Below are 25,242 nucleotides of genomic sequence, written 5' to 3'. Positions count from 1 at the left end.
AGTTTTATGCTGGCTCTCTGTACAGGAATGCATTTCACTCAAGACGACAAGTATTGAATGCCTGGCAAGGGACTTAATATCGATATGTCTGGGATGATCAAAGGACCTTAAGTCCTATTGAACTTCAAGTGGATATAAAGGTGCCCAACTCACCTCAGCCATTCTGAATACATCCAGACAGGCTTAGGACTTCAAAACGAATGAGAGGTGTGACAGAACAACAACACAAGCAATCTACTACCTCCTAGAAGCTAACCCTGTTGCTAGGGTCAAGTCTGTATTGCTCACAGCAAGTTATATTCACAGTCTCACTCTCCCAGTCTAGCCCTGGGACTGGAAGAAGAGGCAAAAGCTCTGGTCCGCACTAGGAAGTGGTGGGGTGCACTAGGTGTGGGGACAAGCAGGAGCAGAGTGAAACTGTTGGTGCTGGGTCCCTTGTTCACCATGTAAGTGCTGTGGGGTTGGAGGGGAATTGCTTTGAAATAACCCTGTGTGGTCTCTTCTCACTCACTTGGTGACCCACTCACAGTTTAAGTGCACCTGCTGCACTCCTGGAGCATATTTTTCAGTTTAATTTCCTCTGAAAACAATCCAGGTCACTTACTTCAAGACTGATCTGCAATGTGAGTCAAAGCACAATAAATGTGACAACAGAGACATATGCATGATCCAAACTAAAATGCTAACAGCAATGCACTCAAGATGAACAAAAGCAGCCTTTCCATCTCTCCTCTTTCTCTCAGGACTGGCATAAATGACAAGGGAGAAGAATCAGCACCCTTTGATAATGGTAAAAAACCTCTGGCATTGACAGAAGATCCCAATTGTATTTGGAGAGGCATGGGGATCTGCCTTTAAACTTAAAGACACCAATTTAACTTGCCAAAGCCAAATGTGTACCAGCATCAACCAGAGCCTTAGGCTACTTTGGAAAGAGTATCCTGTTGCAAGAGTGTAGCCTGTTATTAACTGGGCGGGGGCGGGGGGGAAGTATATCTTTCTGTATTTTTGTACAATCTACAAAAATAGTTACTTTCCTCACGCTCTTTTCCACTTCCTAAAGAAATAATTGCCATTGCTCTCTATGTGGTGCTTTCAGTGCCAGAGCACTTTACAAGCTCTTTGCACAAGACCACCAAAGCGCTTGAACGTTCAAGGAAAAGCAACATGAACTAGGGGAACTAGACCAGCGCTGGCCAAAGAGACCAGAGCAAATACATCAATTTTAGTGGAGAAGAAAGAAAACTGGGCTCTTCTGGGAACTGCAGGCACCAGAAGCACAAGACCAGTCTTACTCCTGCAAGGACTGGGAACCCAGCGAAGCTCTGAAAGAGGAAGCAGGATTGTAAGCTGGCATGTGCATCACTGATACAATTGCTAATCATGTTCTGATTTGCCGGATTTCACTTCTCTGAAAGTGAAAAACAGCCTTTATTCCCTTTTTTTCTCTGACAGCTTTCATTTATAGCAAGCTCAGGTGTTATTTGTCTTCCCACACACTGAGTATAATAACTTGTGTTTCACTTAAACTCAACTAGTGTTTGGCCAAAGGATGTCTTCCAGAAAGGCATCAAGAGGTGAGGAGTCCTTCCTTGCCTGCAGTAGTTTGTTGAGATGGGCAATCATCCTCACTGCTCATTTCCTCATTTAAATTTGCCTGGGCTCTTCTTCCAGTGATGCCTGTATTCAAGTTCCAGTGCAGTACTGAGGTGTGGGCTTCTCTCTCATAACACTCAACATGCCTCTGAGTTACTGATGCTTTCTGCAGGACAAATGATCTTTTACATTGAGTTTTTCACTGCCACATGCCTGATCCTACCTCAAAAATAAGGTAAGTGTTAAAAGCCCATCTGGCATGGTGGACTTTCCAAAAGAAGGAGCTAAGGGTGCTAAAAGAGTCCTTACAACGTGCTAAACGCCTTGCTGGAAGGTTTGCATAACACACAAGGCAAACATTACAGCAAGGACTGTCAGATGGCCAAGGGTGACTGTTACATACGCTTCTGCCAGCATCATCCCACATGCAAAATCTCTCCTACAGGGTGCCAGTGGAAGTGTCTCATGTGGGACATTAGGGACTGGGGCTCCCTGCACAATGTCAGCTGTAGCGTCTCATATAATCCCTTCCATTTGATATTAAGACTGTTAAACTGGTGGCTCTTTATCCTCTTGTGCTTCCTTACTTTGTCAGTAGAACTGCTGGCAGAATTTATATCCTTTCTCAGCTGCACAGCGATCACCCCTATGAGAGTGCAGCAGGGTTTCAGCATGCCCTTCCTCAAGGACCACTTAGTCAGCCACTCCACTGCCCTCCCCAGCAACTTACCAGGCCATGGGGCCACGTCTAAGATGTGGGAGAATTACCTGTGTTGCTCTCTCCTACACACACTGCAGCTTTCCTTTATCCCTCTGAAAAGCGGGCAAGCTACTTTTGGATCTGCCAGGCTGGTGGCATCTCAGCTCTGTTCAGTCCATCCCTGCTCCAGATGCCTGTACTCAGCTGCATCCCTCGCTCCATTCCCAGGCGTAGGTAACACATCAGCCTGGGTCTACAAAGAGCTTCACCCAGAGCTCTGGAAATGCTGATTTTATGAGCTCAGGGTTTAATTCTTCTCCTCTGCAGAGAAGCACCACAAAAAGCCAAGATGACTGGCAATAGGGAAGCAGGGAGGAGAGCCCTGCTGGGATGAGGGCAGGGAGGTAGGAGCCCTGAGGCAGCGTAAGCCTGTCACAGCCTGCGCAGGTTGAACCCACACATACGGGCTGACAAGGCAGGCAGTGAAAGGGCAGCAGCAACATCAGTTGCGGCAAGGGAAGCATACTAAATGAAAACATAAATGCATACGTAGGGAAGCTGTTCCTTAACTCTAAAGACCAAAATCTATTTGTGGAGAGAGTGCTTTGTGAATGCTAGGGCCGGTCAAAAGTGCCAGTCAGCAGTTTCTGAGAGCTGATTTACTGAAAGGGAACAGCACAGACAGCAGCTGTGCCAGTTTTGCATATTGCCATTTCCACCCAGACAGTTCCGTCCCTGCCGGAGCAGCCGGTTGTGATGGTGCTTTCTGCAGAGCCGACAGCTGCCTGCTCCTGTCACACGATAATATCCTTTAAACTCCAGCCACAGATCCTGATTTCGATGTGCACCCTGCTTTTCCGAGACATTCCATTTATTTTAACGTTTTCATTCAATTAAACAATACTCAGTGATGGGCACCGTACTGCAGTACCAGGGCCTTAAGCCCTGATCTGGGCTTGCTCCCATCTGACAGTCTGGGAGGTAAAAGGTTTTACAGTGTGGAAACAAGCCCCACACGCCATGTATGCTTCCTGAGCTGTTTTAACGTAATATTTTTTATATATATATATATAAATGCAATAAAGACAGGGACAGTTAATGTCAGACTAATTTCATTGAAGTTAATGGAGCTACTCAGGTTTGTACCAAGTGAAGATTTGACCCTCAGGCTGACTCTGTTGCATCTAACTAAATCAACATTCCAACCTGGTCCCTGTCTATTCCCAATCTCTTGCATTTGTTCAAGGACATCCTGCCAAGGCTCAAAGCTTATGTCTTCTTCTACAAAGCTGCAAAGTTTTTAAAAATACTATGCACAAATAAGATGAGTGCTGCTTTTGACAATAGGAGTGAAAATATTCTTGCATACTTACTGAATGCCCCACTGGAATAGATTCAGACTGTAAATATTGACCCATGGACAGTGCTGGATTATGGTATAAGCCCCTCCGGGGAGACGCTGCTCTAACAGAGGCCATATATCTCCTTTCTCGCCTAGGAGACAAATCTCTTCGAACAGACACATCTTTCCCTGGTGACATTGGTCTCCTTGGTGATAGGTGACGTCTTGGTGACATGTCCCGTCTTGGTGATAGCTCTCTCCTCAGCACAGCCTCCTTCCGTGGGGAAAGATGCCTCATGGGTGAAATATCTCTTCGGGGTGACAGGTGCCTTCTGGGTGACAAATCCCCTTTTGGCATTAAATACCTCTTTGGTGAGTTATCTCTATAGGGTGAAGAATCGTAGCCGGGTGATGACTGTCGACTGGAAGGTGAGAGGTCCCGTGGAGAAGAACTGGGGTCTAACAAAAGCGCGTAATCCTCATCCATGCCACTAGGTATGTCCAATCTGTCTTTATCGGGCTCTGAATCACTACTCTTACTCTGGAAAAACCTCTGATATTCTGTCATCTGTGAGTCTTCACAGGAGTCACTGGGTGTTATAAGCTGAGTAACCTGAATGCTAGGTAAGGTGACCAAGTAACTGATGAGGGAGGAGTGTCCCACAGAAAGGGAGCCCTCTGGGGAAGCCCCCTGTGACGCCCCAGCTGAATTCACTGACAGGGAGGAGAACCGAGGTGGCTGCGGGCTGGTGCTTCTTGATCTGGTTTTTGGTGTTGAGTCTCCCTGAGTATCATCGAAATCATCCTCATCTTCATCGTCATCATCATTGTCATCGCCATCCTCGCCATCTGACTCCTCTGCATCAGAAAACTGATGCTCCGCTGACAGGCCTGCCAGGTTGCTACTCTTCTCTGCCTCCTGCTGCATGTCCTCCATGTTTTCTGAAACAGCCATGGCAAGTCAAAATGGTGAGCACACATCCCACCTCTTACATCTTCCACCACACTCATTCCCCACACAGCACACCCCACCCATGGCCGTTGCTGGATGCTCATCATCTGGGATGGCTGCATAAAGCCATTCTTCATAGTCTCAGGCCATAATTTTTCATAATACCTTAAAACTCTATACTTGAAAGTAGGTATAAAAAGCAAGCAAATTCACCCTAGCCCACCTTGCAACTTCGCTAAATGTTGCCACGTCTCACATCTCAATTGAAAAGATTGTGAACTTTGTATGAGACAGATGACAACAGGTCATATGTTTATTTCTAGCTCCTCCTCATGTATCTTAATAAAAAATGTAACTCAGACAGATGGATCCGATCTGTTTTTTAGACTTCCTGTTTGCTAAAAAGACACCTCTTAATTAAAAAATGTCCCAAATGCTCTTAAATGTTATTTTCCTATGCCAGCCACTGTGCTAAAGTGCAATGAGTCATTTGCATACTCCAGAGGCCATTCCAACTAAATTGAATCATTCTGACATACCTGCTTCTTCAGTTTCAGCATCATCTACGGATGTCATTGATACTCCGAGCTCCAGGCATTTTTTCATGTGTGCTTTAGATTTCATATGTTTTGTCAGATTTCCTATGGATCAGAGATTAATCTAATTAATGGACAACAGCAAACATCACCCTCCAAGTCAGGTTTTGGTATATCTTAACTCTGTTAGCCTGCAGATGGGGGTTTTTAGTTTAAAAAAAAAACCACAACAGACAAGGCTGACTCATCCAGCCCATTGCCCTCAGAGCCTGTTTTAATGAGAATGGGGTTTTATATCTTAAGAAAAAAAAAAAGTATTTCAAATAAATTTAAACTCAGGGCCTGAGAGGTATATAGGCATCTCTCCAATTTTCCACATGACATTAAGGCACCCCAGCCAGCTAAAAAGCTCACTCTTGGATGTTATCTGTCCTTGGGCTCAGTCATGATACGTACAGACTGCTCAGACATCGAAGTAAGTCCAAAGCACACCAGCTGTTCAGGGCTCGTACTCCTACTTTCACAGTGGTACTTTCAAGTTAAGTGGTCTCCCATTTACTCCACATGTAGGTTCCAAATGTTCAGCGTGTTTGAAGCAAAAATACCCCCCAAAAAAAGACATTTCTGGGAGACGTTTCTATATAAGTTTACCATCTAGCTGCAGTCTCTGAACTGAGAGGAGCTGTACTTAGAGGATTCACCTGGGATGTAGGAAATCTAGGTCCAGCTTCCTGCTTTGGATTACGGATCTGACCCAGACACAGCACGGATTTGAAATCAGATCTCCCATTCCCCTGAGGGAGCAACCTAACACTAGACTATTGACTTTCTGGAGTGCCTGTCTTGGTCTGTTTTTTCACAGATAAGAAAACTGTGTTGAAACTGGCCCCAAGAGACATTTCATGGCAAAGAATCTTGAGCACAAAGCACAAGCTGGAGAAACAAGAACATCGCTCTAATCCATTAGCCACTCAGTCACATTTCAACACCCAACAGGGAAAGCATGGCACAAGCAAACCCAACCCACTACCAAGACATGGTGCTTCTTAGATCAAGGAAAGCTCTCTGTGAATGTGCCTATGCTGCTTTTGGGACCCCAACCAGCGTCTCCAGATGATGCGTGTGAAACATGCAACCTGGGGGCAGGAACAGTGCACACTGTTGGGTAGTGGAGGTGTGTCACAAGCCACACTCTTCTCCTCTGACTTTCAGTCCCAGGTAGTTCAAATAATCCCCTTCTCAGTAAGATCTTACTGCGCCTGTGCACTGCATGAAAAGTCTAACCTTGTCACTGATGCCTCTGGATAGCTAAATGCTCAGGGTGTATGAAAACCTAAACATCTCTGAAGACCTGTCCCCTACTGTTCTCAGCAAAATAGCAACAATACTTACAAGGCTGACAACTGCTCACAAGCGGTAATACACCAGTTAAACACTTCTTGTACTTTGAAGTCTAACTCAGTCTCTTCCTACTCATGCCCTTGTGCAATAGCATACCACCTCCTCCCTGTTTCTTCTTCACCAGAAATGCCAGCCTCAGCAAGCAATTTCACATTTCTTTCCATGCCATCTCCTCTGCCTGGAATGTCCTCTCTGAACACAGCTGCAAAACCACAGTTCTCCTTCAAGTCCCTCCTCAAGACCCATTCCTCCAGCAATGTCAAATGTAAATAATGATCCGAGAACAGCTCACCAGATGGTCTGCTGGGACTACAAACCAGCAGCTCCTTGTCTTTGTCTCTACATTCCCATGAAAGTTCTCATCTTAAATTAGGTTGATGGGTCTACTACCATCCATCAGCTATTCCCGTCTTTGGCAGAGGAAGAAGTGCTGGACTCATGGAAACTATTACAATTCTCAATCCTCAGAATAGCCATGAAGCTGCACTGGGATCTTGGGAGAAATTTCCTTCAGCTTCCTCTCTCCCCGTTCAAGTAAGTTCATTGCACTGGGACCAGAATCCACTTCCCTTGTCTGCCAAAGGGAAGCTAAGAAACTGAGAATGTAAGGCTCATTTGGGCTGTGCTACAAAAAAATGCTACCAAAGAAAAGGATTTTTTTCTTACAAGGGGATAGTTGCAATGCAAATCCAAATACCAAAGAATATCATTATCTGTGGCCTCAGGGTGACAAACAGAAGCTTTTTTCTGTGCTGATAAATACATGTGAACACAAGCTATCAGATCTCTATTCATAATTAATGCCACAGTGGATGGAGTGGCCCATCTGGGAGACATACATTATTTATAAACTTGAAACTGACCCACTGTAAAGCCCGTGAAGGCATGTTTTCCTCAGCAGCTGATGCTCTGCTTCTACATTATGTCATAACAAGTGTAGTCTCCGGGTAGCATTTAAGTGTTGCTGCAATTAAAATTTGCACCATGTAACAATTCTGCAGAAAGTATTATTTGTAAGGGTGGTTCTTATGCTACTATATTTTCTCTGCAGACGGACCAGCCAAGAGCCTATAGCTCTTAATGAAGCTATTGAAGGAGTCTCCGAGTCTCACAAAATCCCTGGATCAATTAAACAGAAGAGAAAACCCTCTTTTATGAAGTGCTGTATACATAAACACAGTATTTTTATTCTGAAGAAAATTCTCTCCTCGATTGCAAAGGGTGCTTGGATCCCAGATGGAAAATAGCTCCAATTCGTTTGGGAAGTGGCAAGAGTTCAGCAAAAGGGTCAAGTACCTTTAGTTTTGAAGGCAAAGTTGCACAACTTGCATACATAAGGCCGGACATCAGTATGAGTGCGGATATGTTTTTTGAGCATGCTTGGCTTTTTGCAGCGAATTCCACATTCTTCACAAATGTACTTTCCTCGGCCACGACCTCTGACATAGACATAATCCTCATTTGATTTATACCTGTTGGAAGAGAGCAAGCATTTTAATCATACAGGCTCCGGGTCACATACATGCACAAACAGCACCTCTACCCATTTGAACCTGATCCTGTATGTATCTCATCACAACAAATCCACGGAAGTCTAGAGCAACTAATGAATTTTCATTCTGGAACTCACAAAGTATTTGCTTTTCAGGGAATGCACTAGTCCCACTGTGTTTTAACAATATGAAATCAAAGAGTTGCAGTATGAGAATAGTTTAAACACCTCGTCAAGAAACAGATTAGCTTCTATTGCCATAGACACAGCAGAACTCCAAATAGGAGTCTGCAGGTTGGATTTACTTCAGCTAATTGTAATCTTGCCCACCACCACTGAAAAGAGTGTCATTTTGTGGCACAGTTCATTGAACTATTTTAGCGTATTCAACCCTTGAGATCAGATAAAGCACATCCTGGAAATGCCCATTTCTCCCCATTAAGCATAAAGAGAATGCAGATGACTAGCAAGCATGTACCCATTTACACTACGGATGTCTGAAGTTCCCAAAGATGGATCCATCCCTAAGGGACACCAAGTTGAGTTCACCCAGGTACGTGCTGCTTTAGAAATAAAATGGGAAACTTCCAACCTGCATACTTAGCAGAAAGCTGTTAAATATTTTTTTCTTAGCACAGGCATAAGTGTTCCATGCTATTTTTGCTGATTACATAGTGTGTAGTTAGAAAATAAATAACATATGCAAATCTATGTAAAGCTGTACATTGCCTTTACTATCATGATAAATTATTAATACTGAAATCTAAAAGGACCCAGGGGATCTGCTCAGGCTGTTCTGAGGTTTGAAAAGTGCTGGGCATTCCCTAGAGGGAGCATTTCATCCTCATTCACCCAAAGTAAAATCCAGAAATTGCAAGAACTGAGAAATAATATTTTTTCTGTCTGTCCTCCATTGCCCTTTCCCTAAGCAGCAGAAAGTACTTTCAGCCACCCTGTGGATGCCCAGCCCACAAAATATCTGTGGTGCTGACAGTCCGTGCTTTAAATAAATAAGGGATTGTGTGAAAGATTCTGTTAATGTGATGATAACTCTACAAGAAGCAAGTGGCAATTTTTGGGTTACGGAGCTGAAACATTTTCCAAGTGTGCTTTTCTTAGATGAACGCTTCTTCCGTATGTTCAGCTACATCACTGGTAATATAAATACTGAAGTTAATATCTTAGAAATACATAAAACACTGTCCTGTTCTCATGTCCATTTTGTTATCTATTAAACATATCAGCTCCTCTTTCAAATGTGGATGCGTAAATTCAGTTTTTTTGATGAAAAACTTCCCAATAAAGTTGACCCTCTCCCTTCTCCTTCACTCCCTGGCATCATGGGCAAAACCGGCATAGTCTAATGTCATTTAATATTTAGTCATCTCTCTAGTGGGTTTTGTTTGTATAACATTTCTACATTCTGCTTTTCTCTCTGCCCCATTTCTCAGGTTCTTCATATACACATGCCAATGACTCCTAGACATCTTCCTATCCACCACTTCTTCAACTACCTCCAGGATTTCTCCCACAGACAGAAAAAATATTCATTACTGTTGGAAAGACTGCCATTTTATCATCTTTTCACCCCTCCTTACAGTCTCATTTTGCTCGGATGGAGTCTACCATATCACCCCTGACCGATATTGGTAAGATAAATGCTGTGTTACAACATGTGCTTTTCTGTTGCTCCATCTCTGCCTGACCTCATTCCACCAGCTTCTGTCACCTGTCAGATCCCACTGGGCACAAACACAATTAGACAAGATCTGTCTCTTCATCATTCACATGGATGGTTCCTGGCCATAACTGACCTTGACTCCCTGAGTATGCTTCAACATAACAACTGCAAGAGAAATGGCACACACAAATTTGACATTCAGAGAAGGCCTGGTCCAAAAACTGAGACACCAGAAGATTAAGTCTATGGTGATTAACTTTCTAGCCCCCAGGAATATTAGATATTACTATTAACTCATGTCTGTGCCAAAGCTTTCAGTCATTTCCTCCTTCCCACTACAAAACTTTCATATATGGACTATGGTCACTGCTGCTCTGAGCTTGATTTGAACGGGACTTTAGAGTTAAAAAGCATTAACCCGCCTCAGAGTCCTGCAATTTCTATCCAAAATGTCATTTTATTGGAAATTTTCAATTAGAGTCTATTACTGCTAGATATAAAAGAGCAAATATAAGCAAACTGTGAACTCTTGCTGTCAGCTGACAATGTCATTAACAAGATGACAGGACAGTAGGCATGTCTGCCCTGTCCCTCCTTTCTTTTCACGCTGTTATTTACTAACTGTACTGCAGCAAGTACCAAACTTTAAATTGCTGCTTTCTTTAAGGAACACTGCTTCACATCCCACCAGAGTTTCACAGTCAGAGATGATGGAAAGCGGATTTTGTGATTCATTTCATTTCATTCGAATCAAGCCACCTGCCAGAGGTAACAATATGGTTGGTTGTGTTTTCCTTCAAACCCCCTTCTGCTGCAACGCTTCTCTTCACAGGCTTTGGTGCGGCAAGGTGGTGACGTGCTGTGACATCTACTTTTCCCCTCAACTCCGTTCATTCTGTTCCTTCAGCTTCTCTCACAGCCCCATCTATTTGCGGTTTGCCCACCTGCCATAGGAGCGCTCCACTCCAGAGCACATGGCAGCTGCACTTCCCTGGCTAGCAGACAGGCTTTCCTGCAAACCAAAAACTGACAACCGCAGGCCTTCCCCAACTATGGCTTCTGCATTGCCTTCTTTGCACTTACCAAACAAAAGCAATCAAGAAGCCTAAGCAAATCCACTCCCCAAGACAAATAAAAAACGAAATGAAAAATACCATGCTGAAACAAGATGTCACCACGCACGCTTGTCTGTCCAGGGGAGAAAACATGAAGCAAAGACAACAGATGTTTGCTGCATAGTTCAGTACACTACTTGCGCATGCTGAGACAATACAAAGATGAGCTTGATGAGAGCAGAACAGAACAGAGAACAGGACAGCTCTACAGTCAAGAGCAAGCAAGCACGGAAACCCACCCACGTTAAAAACTAGCTTTCAGAAGTCACAAACAAAAACCTGAAGAGAAGGACAAATTCAATAACCGGGGCTGAAAACAATGAAAGACGTGGTTATCATATCTAAAGAATACTTGATCCGATTAAAAATAGCTGAATTAATGAAAAGAATTAATCTATCTTTCCACAAATAATTCCTACAATAAAATTATGATGTATAAGGAAAAAGTGGACCCATTAACACTACATCACCTCATTCACTGTAACTAGTAGGTTACATGCTCCCGTTGAGGAAATCCCAGTCTATTGCACAGATTATTTGTGTCCCCCAACTCCAGATATTAATGTGCACATCAATGTTTCTTACGTTTTGTTTCACTCAAAGGATATCTAAACATAGCCAAGCATTACTAGGAGTCATTTCTAGGTGATGTGTGGATTATATAACTTTACACAAATAGTTTTATAGACCTTATTGGTATACAGGGAAACTTAAGATGGTGTAACATACAGAGTTTCTTAAAGAAGGTATTAGACGGTAGAGGTGTTTTTTAGAGTGATCTGTGGCAGCTCACACTGATCTGAATCCTCCTTTAACTTGCTTCTAACACATCTCTACCCTTCCGACCTCTCATCACGTAGTTTACATCTGTGCAGACTATCTTAGCTAGGTGATCCAAATTTCCACATTCAGAAAAGATACATAGTGGGAAGCAGGCAAATTTTATACTTCAAAGTGGCTGTGAGTTGAAGCAACAGCTCTTTAAATTTCTTGTAAACTTCAGCTCACCCCTGGATTTGTGTCACTCTTGTGTAGCCAGCCTACTGGCTTGGGTACTAGGACAACTACAGACAACAGCCAGGATCACGGGATCTGGGTCAGCAATACCCACAGCAATCTCCAAAATAACTTTTTCAATCTTTCAGGAAAGATGTAGGCTATACTCCCTTCAGTGTTGCAGACTACAGAGAAAATGCCAATGTTAATTTCATGGAGACTATTCAAGCAGAGCCAAAACACATGTTAATGAAGGATAACTGAGATTTTAAAGGGTATAAACTGTCAGGCAAAGGAAATCACAGAATCACAGAACGGTCAGGGTTGGAAGGGACCTCTGGAGATCACCCAGTCCAACTCCCCTGCTAAAGCAGGTTCACCTACAGCAGTTGCTCAGAATCTTGTCCGGGTGGGTTTTGAATATCTCCAGAGAAGGAGACACCACACTCTCTCTGGGCAGCCTGCTCCTGTGCTCTGTCACCCTCAAAGTAAAGAAGTTTTTCTTCATATTCAGATGGAACTGCCTGTGTTGCAGTTTGTGCCTGTTGCCCCTTGTCCTGTCACTGGGCACCACTGAACAGAGCCCGGCCCCATCCTCTTGACACTCGCCCTTAAGATACTTGTATACAGCGATAAGATCCCTGCTCAATCTTCTCTTCTCCAGGCTAAGCAGGCCCAGCTCTCTCAGCCTTTCCTCATGAGGAAGATGCTCCAGTCCTCTCATCATCTCTGTAGCCCTCCGCTGGGCCCTCTCCAGTGGTTCCCTGTCTCTCTTCCACTGGGGAGCCCAGACCTGGACACAGCGCTCCAGATGCGGCCTCACCAGGGCAGAGCAGAAGTGGAGGACAACCTCCCTCGACCTGCTGGCCATGGTCCTTCTAAGTCACCCCAGGATCCCAGTGGCCTTCTTGGACACCAGGACACACTGCTGGCTCATGGTCAGCTTGGTGTCCTCCAGGACTCCCAGGTCCTTCTCCACAGAGCTGCCTTCCAGCAGGTCAGCCCCCAGCCAGTACTGGTGCAGGGAGCTGTTCCTCCCCAGGTGCAGGACCCTACAAATTGGCTTTGTTGAACTTCATTGGGTTCCCTTCTGCCCAACTCTCCAGCCTGCCCAGGTCTCGCTGGATGGCAGCACAGCCTGCTGGTGTATCAGCCACTCCTGCCAGTTTTGTATCACCAGCAAACTCACTGAGGGCACACTCTGTCCCTTCGTCCAGGGCACTGATGAGTAAGTTGGACGTGACTGGACCAAGTACTGACCCCTGGGGAACACCACTGGCTACAAGCCTCCACCCTGACACTGCACCGCTGGTCACAACCCTCTAAGCTCTGCCATTCAGCCAGTTCTCAATCCACCTCGCTGTCCACTCATCCAACACACACTGCCTGAGATTAACTATGAGGATGTTATGGGAGACAGCGTCAAAAGCCTTGCTGAGGTCAAGGTGGACAACATGCACTGCTCTCCCCTTATCTACCCAGCCAGTCATTCCATCATAGAAGCCTATCAGATTTGTCAGGCATGATTTCCCCTTGGTGAATACATGTTGACTACTCCTGATAGCCGCCTTCTCTGCCACATGCTCAGAGACGACCTCTAGGATGAGCTGTTCCATCATCTTTCCAGGGATGGAGGGGAGGCTGACCGGCCTGTAGCTTCCTGGGTCCTCCTCCTTGCCTTTCTTGAAGACTGGAGTGGCATTGGCTTTCCTCCAGTCCTCAGGCACCTTTCCTGTCCTCCATGACCTTTCAAAGGTGATAGAGAGTGGCCCTGCAATAACATCTGCCATCTATCTCAGCACTTGAGGGTGCATCCCATCGGGGCACATGGATTTGTGGGTGTCAAGTTTACTTAAGTGGTCTCTAACAGGATCCTCCTCATCCATGGGAAAGTCTTCCTTTCTCCAGACTTCATCTCTCACCTCCAGGGTCTGGGAAACCTGAGGGTCAGCCTTGGCAGTGAAGACTGAAGTCAAGAAGGCATTCGGTAACTCTGCCTTCTCTGTGTCCTTCGTCACCAGGGCACCCACCTCATTCAGCAGTGGGCCCACGTTTTCCCTAGTCATCCCTCTCCTACTGATGTACTTGAAGAAGCCCTTCTTGTTGTCCTTGACATCCCTCTCCAGATTTAATTCCAAACGGACCTTATCTTTCCTTACTGCCTCTCTGCATGTTCTGACAAAATGGATGTACAAATTTCTCACATCTCCACCCTGACCTATTTAGTTACCCCAATAAAACAGTGCTGTGAGGCCATCTGAGTTTGGTAAGACTGAAAACCACATCTTGTTCAGTCACCTGACTATTCACTACTAAACTGGCAAATTATTGCATCATGTCAGAATTCTGTAAAGAAATTAAACAATATCTTCCATGTTAGAGTATACTGCAGATGCAAACAAGTGCCCATTCATTTGCTTTTTGTAAGAAGCTTCACAAGTCTCAAAACAATGTTAATGGGCCTTCAGGTCTCCTTTTCCCCTCTCTTTGTTAGTTTGCTTCTGTTATCACTTGAGTGATAGATGGCCATGGTAAAATTAAATATTACTTTATCAACATACATGACAGATCTATGGACTAGGTTTAGATACTATAGATTTCATTGTCACCTTACATTTTATCTCCAAAATCCAACTTCAGTAAATAATGAAATATTACAAGAATAAAAGTAAGCATGTCAAGCTAACCCATTCAAGTGAGTGGAAGTACAGAGTCTAAAAATGGAAAGATATCCTCATGGAAGCCATTAAATACAAAGAAATGGTACAGAAAATATCAAATTGTTAACCATTTACCCATTTCTTTATGGCCTAAGGAATGAAAGTAACAGTTTTGATTGAGTGTTCTCACACAGATAGAAAACAGAATTGTCCTAATAGCAAATTAGAGCCAAGTAGTACAGGTACTCTGCAGTTTGTTTTAAGACTGACATATACACAAAAAAGAAAAGGCTTGGGAGCTACAAGACATGGCAGGAATACAGGAGACTGTTCACATCTAATTCACTCATATTCATTTTCAAATCTTTTTAAAATGACGGGCTGAGCTTGAAATTTCCAGTTGCATTTTCTTACCCTCCTTCAAAGATTTTAATTCGTATCGGCTCAGTTTGTTTGGATGTAATGTCTTTATCTCCATGAATGTCTCCTTTTACTCTTTCTTTTATAATATTCCCCACTACTTTCTTTTCAAGCTTGCTGCCAAATAAGAAGAATGGCTCGTGTTTCATCTGTAGAACAAAGTCAAGGAAGGGAGTTACTGCTGGAGCACACAATAAATGCACACTTCATTTCAAGTACTTTTAACATTCCAGGTCAAAACCAAACTCTCATTTTGGTGCAACTCTACATGATAAATTAATTTGTCCATTTAATTTGATGGAGAATATGAGAGGGGGCAGTATGGACAAATTTTTATGAGAGTCTTGACAGAAAAGACAGCACCGTATCTTTCCTCAGAAAAAAAAAAAGGAAAATAGAAACAGAAATGCCTTAAAAGGTAATTTATTGCCATTACAGAATTTTCCCTGGCACCATTATCTAATGCTTAGTCCATCAGGAAGAGCCAGTATGTAAAAGACATTAAAGGATCTGAAGATCCTTATTCAATTTTAACTTAATCTTTACTTACATAGGCATGTGGATTTCTGTGTTTGATACTGTTTGAATCAGAAAATGGCAAAAACAAAGGACAAAATAAAAGGAGATCATGTATCAGGTTCTGGCACACACGAAGGTAGGGCTTTAAAAGCCTCACCTTTTACATCTGATTTTGAAAATGGAGACAGCGACAGCAGAAGTAGCAGAGCTTGCAGAAGGGTCAACTGAGCCTCAAAACTTATCATGGGAAGATGTCAATGTCTGATTTCCCAATGGGGAATCTTTTTTTTTTAAAAAAAATCATTAACTTACATTTCATATTTACTAATATTTTCTCAAATACAGATAAACTAATTTAATTTTATTAAAACCTCTTATTTACCTGAGCAAACTGCTTCCATGCACTTGATGATGTCAGTTTACCAGCTCCAGGTCTATGCATAGCAGCCAGTGTGTAGATTTCTGTGGTGTTTTTTTGCTTGGACCTTAGAAGTGCTAAAGTGGTCTTTGTACTCAGGCCAGATGGGTTTGGGTTACATGAACTTATACACCATGAAGCATAAACAGAAGATTTGAGGGTTGGTTGCTGAATGTAATTGGGTTTTGTGTAGTTTAAGAAACACCAGCTCACAGTAGTAGTAGTGCGTAGGCTTGGGAACTGAAGGATCTGCTGAAAATCTGCTACATCTGTCAGGAGAATGGTTGAGCCGGTGACTTTCCCACTGGTATTGGATGACATCTGGACTAACATCCCAAGAGGCAATTTTTGATGTTTCAGTTGGTCTTCTGGCTGAGTTTCTCCTGGTGGCAATGAAGACCTCTGTGGACTCATGCTCATATCTGAGGCTGTTTCATCCACATCCAGTTCTTCTGGCGAGTCTCTTCCTTCAGAAGGGCCACTGGACTTCTGCCCTGGTGATGTGGAATCAAAACTGGAAAGTTTCTCCCTGCTCAGTGGGAAAGCATCAGCTGTTGGCATGCTGACAGGTGGGAAATCTTGAGATGATGAGGACGACAGTGGTGAAGAGGATGACATGGATGGCAGACTTTCTTTTGGCTCGGTAGCACAGCTCTGCCTTACTAGTTGAGGCTTTTGCACTCTTGGAAAATCTTTCTTAATATCTGAGTTAGTTAGCTCAACTGCACTTAGCTCCTCAACTATCTGCCCATACATTTTTTCTTCTTTGACTCGTTTCTGCTGCTTGGTCTCCATGAAGAGCTCCAAGCTGCTGGCAGGTGAAAGCATTCGTTTGCTTCCTCCCAAGGTAGAAGCCATGTCAGAACTGGAAGGTAAACACAGGGGAATCGGTGGCTCCAGTCCAAGTGGTAGCGTCTGTGGCACTTTCCACAAAGGATATTTTTCTAGCCCTCCATGCTGACCCAACATCTGAGCTATGTTAAATCCAATTCCTTGCATGGTTGCATTAGTTGCCAATGTTCTTTGAGAAACAGTTTCATCAACTTTACAAATGACAATTGCAGGACTGTTGCTCTGTCCAAGGATCTGGGAAATGCTTGTGTACATGACACTACCATAAGACGGCACATGGGTTTGAATCCTGACAGGAACAACTGTTCCTGGCAAAGACTGTACAGATCCATCACTTGGGGAGTCAAAATCTGTCTGAAGATGCTGCTCAGTGGAGGTATCTGTTGGTTTAATGCTATGGTCTGACTGGTACTTAGCAGGAGTACTTTTTGAATACTGCCCAGGTGTTCCTGAGTAATGCTGGTATGCTTGCTCTTTAGCATGCACATAATCAGCTGGCTTCTTTCCAATAAGCTCTGGCGCATATTCCAGGTGATAACTTGGAGGAACATCTGTTTGGAAAGGCTGTTTGACGTAAGATTTCTGTAGCTGTTGTACAAAATGATGCTGGAAGTGCAGAGGTTCTGTGCACGATTGCCACAAGACAGGCTGCTGAGATGGTGGCAAGTGAACCATGCAGACAGCTGGATAGGGGAGCTGAAACAAGGTGCTGTGAATAGGGGGAAATGGGACTTTTTCCTGATGTGCAAATAGCTGCTGCTGCTCTGATGGATGTTTGTTAGGAATATAAGGTGCTTGTTGGATCAAGGGAGTTCTTAACATTTCTGGGCTGTCTGCAAGAAGAGCCTGTTGCTGGGGAAGGTGAGATGAGCTATTACTAAGCTGAGCGCAAGACCCAATAGCCTGTTTTCCAGAGTCATCTACCTGAATGGGCTGAAGTACAGGGGACGGGGAGTGATGCCAAGCAAGCTGGGAGGAGCGAAGACCAGCCTGAGCATGTTCCATCTGCTCCTGCTTTATACTTTGTTCTGTGCTCTGATCGGTCTGGGAAATCTCTGGAAAACCACTGAAGGAAGCCTGGCGAACCAAGAAGCATTTCTTCCTTTCTCGGGATGGAGACAGTGCCGTAGTAGGTGTCCCAGCCGAAGAGGCATGAGACAGGTTTCCATAATCAAAGGATTTACTTCGGATCTCTGGAATTTCAGCAGCATGAGGACAGGGCATCTGTTCAGATGAGCAGCGTCTCATTTCCCTCTGATGGTGATGCCCAGGGACGGAAAGTGAGTAAGCACCAGCTGGAACAGTTAAAAACTCAGACTGTTTTCCAAACTCATCTTGTTTGGGAGGCGTGATGAACTTCATATTCTCTTCTCTTTCGAAGGACATTGAAAAACTTGAACTGTGGGACAAATTACTTTCTTGGCTAGGGCTACGAGAGAGGCTTGTACCTGTGGACTCAAAGCTGGATTCTCCAGAGGAGTGTTCCATGTCAGCCAGTCGTAAACGTTTCTTTTTGGGTGGTAGCTTTTCAGCTGGAAGTTGAGAAAGCGTTTCACTTCTCTGGGGCCACTGAAATTCTTCAGTGGGTCTCTCCTGCTCTTTACTCTGCACTTCTTTATCTTTCTCAGGCTTATCTGGCTCCTCTGTGACACGAATTTCAGGTACCTGTATGTTGTGCTGGCGAACCAGCCTGGGCTGCATATGATACGGCTGAGGCTGCTGGGATGGAGACGGCTTACTGGTGTCAGCATTTTCTGTTTGTGGAGCTCGGTCTGGGCTCATTGGGGACTCACAAATCTCACTCTCACATGTTTCAGATGGTGGATAGATCTTTTCCTGCTGGCACGCAATATGCTCTGTAGATTCAGACCTTTCAAATGAGTTTGGCCTGCTCAATGAATTTGTGTGCTGAATGACAGAGATGACATTTCCTGGGGGCTTTCTAGTCAGTGATTCTGCAGTCTTTTCTTGCTCTGCAGTTAATGATGAGTCTTCCAGAGAAGCTGCTGGGCTTCCAGACTGCAAGTAAGGCCTGCAGATTTCAAAACGCTCCGCATGGCAATGAGCAGCATTGTCCAGGCCTTGAAGGGCAAATCCGCTCCTTGGCACTTCCTGAATTTGAGATTTGGGATCAAAGTCCAAAGGCTGAATTCCCCCAGTGGTGCCAGCCATACTGCTGCAAAGCATGGGACTGTCTTCCTCATCTCCAACACTCTCCTCTTTCCTGCGCTTTCTGTTTTCAAAAGTTGTTCCAAGCATGGATGGCACCGCCTGAGATTGTCCAAGTGGATCAATGAAGTACTCTCCCCCCTTGTTCATCCCACCTAAGGATGGTGAATCCCTGTAGTTCTGCTTCTGAGCTTCAAATTCTTCCCATTTTCTGTAGTGCTTTCCACTGGCGTCATAGTCATAAAAGGTTTTGTCTCCTTTCTTCTCCTTTAAGGATGGTCCCTTGTCACCTGCTGTCTGTCTGCTGGAAGCAATAATTATACTTTTCCCTGGTCTTCCATGATAGTCCAAATCTGAGTGCCCCTCCTGCACAGACGGCAGTTCAAAGGCAGCCTGTCTTCTCAACATCCTTTGGTGGGATATTCCCACTGTCCCAGGGTAAAATACATCATCTGAACCAGTCATCTTCTCATCAAATGAGTGGCTTCCTCTCAGAGATGGGGGAATACTTAGGCTGTTTGCAGAAGAGGTTGGCATGGAGTTACTTCTAATAAGAGGAGAGGAATCTGCTGGGGGTTCCAGAAGGATGGGTACGTCACCCTGCTGACTGACTTGGTACAAGCTGGATTCACTTTTGATGGAAGATGTGATAGTCTGGGATTGTCTACATTCTGTATTGCTGCCTGGATAAACTTGTGCAGATTTAATAGCGCTCAAAGTACTGGAGTCAATGAGTTCTTCTTTACTTGGAGGCAGCTGAGAAATATGTTCCTCAAGCATCTTGATATCTAATCGGTTATTCAAAAGAGGTAATGGCTCTGCTTTGCCCTTCCTACCCATTAAACTGTGCTCCTGATTTGTTGTGGCTACTGTTAGTGCTGTCCTTTGATTAATCCTATAGAACTTTCCAAATATGATCTCTTCGTAAGACTTTGCGTTAGTATTTGGTGGGCTAATTTGCTGCTCAGCACTTTCTGAGCGGGAAAAATAACCAGAGTCAGTGCTTCCTTTACTGTGTGGGCTCAGGAGGTTTAGTGACTGCTCAGAATCTTGCCCTTTTTTCTCTGACAGTCTTAGTGCAAGTCGCTGTTTAACTGTGTGAGAGTCATCGGACTTGGTACTTAAGGATGGGTTTTGTAACATATCAGAGCCAATATACGGTGAACTCTCACTGGGTAACTGAATTCCACTTTTAGGGATAATCAAAATGGGCACTTTCATTGGCCCCACCAAGGACTCTTCCACGGAGGAGTGAAAACCGCTCCTGCTAGCGATGTCCAGGGGGAGCTGCGAGATAGGGCTCAGTTTGTCAGACCCTTCCACTAAGAGTGGGGTCTCCTCATCAGTGTCCGTGCTCTGCTCACCGTCTGAATGTATTTCAGCTTCCACATCAATGTAACTGGCATCTAGGTCCAATTTAGAGACTGCTGACTCTGTGAAAGGTACCAATCCTGCTTTAATTGCATGGGCATGTGACTTCCTGTGCTTGTAAAGGTTGCTCTTTGTCTTGAAGGAGAAACCACAAGGAACACAAGGATACGGTCGCTCCCCAGTATGAGACCTAATATGCTTTTTAAGTACACTAGGTTTGGCACAAGCCCGATTACAGTAAGGACAAATGTACTTGCCAGGCTTTTTGGGTTTGTGCTCCTTTTTGTGAGCATCTTCTGATTGTTCTAAAGATTTCTGTGAATATTGGCTGTATGTAGGGTTCAAACTCGAAATCTTCTTCCTGGAGAAACTTCCACTATGGCTATGCATATGAAAAGGAAATAAGTCCTCTGAGGCAACTGATTGCAAGTGGCTAGAAAACTGCCACGGAGGGCCTTCCAAGCTCTGATGTGGCTTTATGTTGTGCAAGAAGCCTTGTGGCAATGAATGCTGTGGGAAAGAAAGTGAATGTTGACATGAGTAAGGACTTGGACGATGCTGTGGATATTGCTTCTCCGTGACTTGCTGTGCAGCTTCATTTGATGATACCAGTTTCCCAGAACTAAAAAGTTGTGCTGATGCTGTGTTTCCTATTTGCTCGTGATCTATTTGTGGTTGCCTCTGTACTTCTTGATTGCCAAAAGTGCTCATCTTAATAACAGCTGAATGTTCTTGCCTCCATCTACTTGGTACTTTAGCAGTTTCTCCAGACCTTGAGGTAGCTTTTTGCCCTATAGCTGTGTCCCCAGAGTCCATTTTGTTACACAAGGTCGTAAGTGCTAGTTCACTTGAAAGCTGTGCAGACACATGGAGTGTGTCCAAAGCTGTGCTTTTTAAAGTTTTGTTGCTCCCATTTTTCCAGGGCTGTTGCAAGTTCACAGACTTTTCTTTCTCTTTGGAACTTTCCACACAGTAGTCTATAGGCATTAGATTTGTATCTGTACACTAATGTGAGTATTATACAGTTCTGTTCATGGCAGGAACTTTCCTAAACAGTTTATTATACATTTGCAAAGACTTGCTATAGCATTTGGACATTTTCCATTGTTATTAAATACTGAGATGCAGAATGACCCAGAGATACTTGTGATCTACTAGAGCAAAGTTCTCTTCATCTCTTCCATGGTGACACAGCTATCTGTATAGAAAAGTCAAAAACAAAGAAACCTCATACACCAATTAATACAGGCATGCTAAGTAACACTGATGCAGTCAGTTGCATTTTTATTGAGCCTTACATAAAAAGTATAGAAAGACTTAAGCAAAGGTAACTACATTTCAGAAATCTCCCTTTTGTGAGCAGACATGGTAAAGACTGGCTCCAGAGATCACACACAAGCATAATCACTACTCAGTAAAAGCCCTAGGAATAGAAAACAGAGATCTACACTTTCCAAATTAAACAGTAGCTTTGGAAGGCTTTCCGGGGACGGTTTAAAGGCTCTGTTCTCAGAAAGTCCACCACCTACTTTCAGCTCTTTCAGCAAATCGCTACCGCAAATAGAGTCTTAACACCGTGGGTGGGAATTACCTTACCCAGTATTACTCACCTACAGTTCAGACATGCACTTTAGTCACCTGGCCTTCCTCTAAAGTCAGAGGATGGTGATCAGTAAGTACTTCCAGAGGAGAAATCCTTCCATATCATGATGGGTGCTTCAGACATGGGAATTGTCTATGCACACAGCCCTCCACTACAGAGATGCCTGTTTCTTACTGTTGGCTAGGCAGAAATCCTAGATGACTACCTTGGAGTATATATACCAAATTTTAAGATGGCTAAAGTGAGGTTCTTCTTACCTTAGATCAGCTAACTGGTTTTACAAGAAGGTGTTAATCACCCTTTTAAACTACTTTCAAACAGTCAAAAAAGAGACATCAAATAAGCATTCCAAATACAGTACTACTGGTACCTTTTCACATCTCCATCTTCCAATCATCATATGAAATTTTAGTGAGAACATCTTGCAAGAGGTAAAACGTATTCGAGAAACAAGCTATGACTGTTTTATGTTAGCAATTCAGATTTCAATGTCAAAACTTTTCCATCCAGCTATACATGCACATTTTATGCTTAAATGCAATAGGTTTCCACTGTTCTGTTACAAAGAAGAAAAGCTCAGAGGTATGATTTTCATAGACAAGTACAGCATTTGAATTTGAGGAACAATGTAGGCTTCCTGCTTCCATGTCTTCCACACACAGGATGTTTTCTGGATGAAACAGTGAGAATCATGAAGCCAGTAATCATTTTAGAATAGCAAGCAAAAGGGTAAAAAAAGCAGTATTAGAGATGCAGGAATATTTTTCATTCCTACAGTGGAAAAACTGAATTTGGCTTGAAGAAACATTAGCAAAGTACAGGAAAACACACAGGTAATGGGAATATATGTGGGGGTTTTGTCCAGTATAAAACAATTACCTGCATCTTCTAGGCATCTAATAGGCATGACTATCTTCAAATTTCCTGTAGAAAAAAAATAAAGTCTTAAGAATTGCTTGATATTAAGTACAAATGCTCAAGAAAGTTTTCTATTATTTACAATAGAGGCCTGAAAATTTCATTTATCCATCCACTGGAAAAATTTCATGTTGTGTCTAAGAGGTCTGAGAAACCACATCTTGAAGAATATGAGCACGAATCTTTTTAAATTACTTAGGTTTTTCTAGTGTGCAGATGAGTAACTGCAAGTCTAAATTAATGCAGTCTCACCTTCCTGCATTGGTAAAAAGAGAGCTGCCAATGTCCCTCTTCATTCCTATGCCTTTGTTAAGCCTGGATTATCCCTGAATCTCATTGGCAAATCCCCTTTCGATGCCTCTTTCCAGCTAATACTGTTAGACTCCAGGCCTCTCATTAAATGTTTCAGGGACCAGAACAAAATCCTGGTCAGGGTGTCACCAGTCAGGTACAAGATGTAGTGAAATGCAAGTAGGTTTCCAAATCAGTTAACACCAGTGGGATACTGCTCAAGAATATACGGGTGCCTTCTCAACGAAGAAACCCACAGACCAAATACATGGTTAAAAGACTTCTGTGACTACCACGATTTGTCATCTGCCTGACCACCACCAGACTGCAGGGAACTCTGCATTGCTGAAAAGACTGGCACAGAGATAGATACACGGAGCCTGAACATCACCTCACTGCCCTAAAGAGCACTTCTGTGAAACAAGGAATCTCCCTTCCAGTAGTTTTCAACAAATCTGATCTTGAAAACACATTTTGGCTTTTATTCCATTAAAAAGGATGTTTGCTCAATTGTGATAACGAAAGCAACGATTACGGCTTTTCTTTATGTTTTTTATTTAGGGCAAAATTCAAAGCATCTCTAAAGAACAGATCTTCAAAAACAGCTGGAGTATTAATTTCAGAGTATGAGATATAGGCTGTTATAATGATCCTCAACTAGAAACTGTCAGAAAAACGGCTAGACCGCTCATGCTTTCTCCATAAAATAAATACAACAGATGATAAAATAGTAAAGTCTATAAAAGAAAACAAATATTGAAAAATAATTTTTAATTCTTTGTAATGAATAAAACTTTCAAAGAACAAGTAAATGTCAGTAAAACTCCACTACTTGACATAAGTAGAATCACTACTGTGCCACCTGTTTTGATTATTTATTTAACAGTACTAATAACATATTAGTAGTTAGGACAGCAATAGCTAATGGACTGTTGGTTTAGTCAAACACAGATAACGTATTTTTAAATTGTAACTACAGAGGAATTCCTATAGTACAAAATAATAACTAGCTATCAAACACAAACCAGAATATTTTAGGTCATAATGTCATTCAGCTTTGATGCATTAATGGATTTTTAAATAACTCCCTTGCTTGAGTCTCTAAAAGAAAAAAGAAAAAATGTAATTCAAGTAAAACTTTTCTAAAATTTCCTAATCCATTTTCTCAGATAAAAAGTGTTGCTACAAATGGAAAAATAAATCCTCGTGCTCAATTTACAATATATCAGAAGCGGTTACTACAGAGCATCTCTGCAGTGCCTTATGAGGAAATGGCAGGGAAGTGGCAAATCATTTTTGGCCTAAACTAAATCACAGGTCAGTAATGATGCCAGTATACAAACACAGGTGTAAAGGAAAATATGTGGCTTGGGAAGGAGAAACAGGGATGGGAGGGAATGTCCCTTACTGACAGAGCTTAAAGATACTAGCCATTTTCAAAGAACTTTTGTCCTTATTAGACAATTCTGCAAATGATAAGAAGAAATTTCTAGAAGATGCCAGTATCCTTCCTGTTCCACACTCTCTCTACCAAAAGCAGCTTTAGAGAAGAAATCTGGCAGTCACAGCAGTGTGACAGCAATGGTTTTATTTGAGCAAAAGATGATGCTAATATACTTCCAACCATTTTCTGTCCTGGACTGAGACCTCCGTTACAGAGTTCAAGCTATTCTGTGGTCCTGTTATTTTCAGAACGTTCTATATAATTTTTCAACCTACACTATGAAACAGGTATAGACTAAGTACAGGGATTATTGATGGCTTAAGTTTGGTCAGAGTCACTCTCCTGAGGAAAATAAATCCCTTTCCAGAACCAACATAGTATTTTTGGTTTGGTTTGAGCTGCCATCCATCCTATGTCAAAGATGGCTTTAATATTATTTCTTTCGGTTTCTTCCCCCTCTCCCCTCCTGGGAGACTGGCCCAAATGGAGAAATCGAAGACTCTGCAAAGCTGGTTTGCGTTCTGCTTTTTTCCAGTTAAGTCTCTCTCATCTGCCGCATCCACAGCCTAGCCTAATCCAACAACAGACTTCCATTTTTCAACTGATTAATGTTTCTCCTTTAGAAAACACTGTAAATATACTTCTCAGTATTGCTTTTCATCAAACATACACTATTCAAGAGACAGAAATTCCCTATATTTCAAGTGCTACATATTTCAAACTCAGGAACCAAGGATGATAAAAAAGCACATTTTCTTTAATACCT

At 43.1% G+C, this 25,242-nt stretch overlaps 1 protein-coding gene across 7 annotated transcripts in view; it reads right to left on the bottom strand.

Moving 5' to 3' along the window:
• The window catches only part of HIVEP2 (HIVEP zinc finger 2), a 145,819-nt gene that overhangs the window by 5,617 nt on the left and 114,960 nt on the right, over nt 1-25,242 (bottom strand). For all 7 annotated transcript variants that reach the window (XM_056344614.1, XM_056344612.1, XM_056344617.1 and 4 more), the window contains 6 exons: nt 22,703-22,747; nt 15,793-21,418; nt 14,886-15,040; nt 7,824-7,999; nt 5,130-5,231; nt 3,670-4,580 (listed from right to left, as the gene is read on the bottom strand). In XM_056344614.1, coding sequence (XP_056200589.1) covers nt 3,670-4,580; nt 5,130-5,231; nt 7,824-7,999; nt 14,886-15,040; nt 15,793-21,207 — 6,759 coding nt within the window. In that variant the 5' untranslated portion in view covers nt 21,208-21,418; nt 22,703-22,747. The remainder of the gene's footprint in view (nt 1-3,669; nt 4,581-5,129; nt 5,232-7,823; nt 8,000-14,885; nt 15,041-15,792; nt 21,419-22,702; nt 22,748-25,242) is intronic.

The sequence above is a fragment of the Falco biarmicus genome, chromosome 6, assembly GCF_023638135.1.
Source record: "Falco biarmicus isolate bFalBia1 chromosome 6, bFalBia1.pri, whole genome shotgun sequence".
Classification (NCBI taxonomy): Eukaryota; Metazoa; Chordata; class Aves; order Falconiformes; family Falconidae; genus Falco; species Falco biarmicus.
Note: the sequence above shows the minus strand (reverse complement) of the source record. Positions and strands in the feature narration are given on the sequence as shown.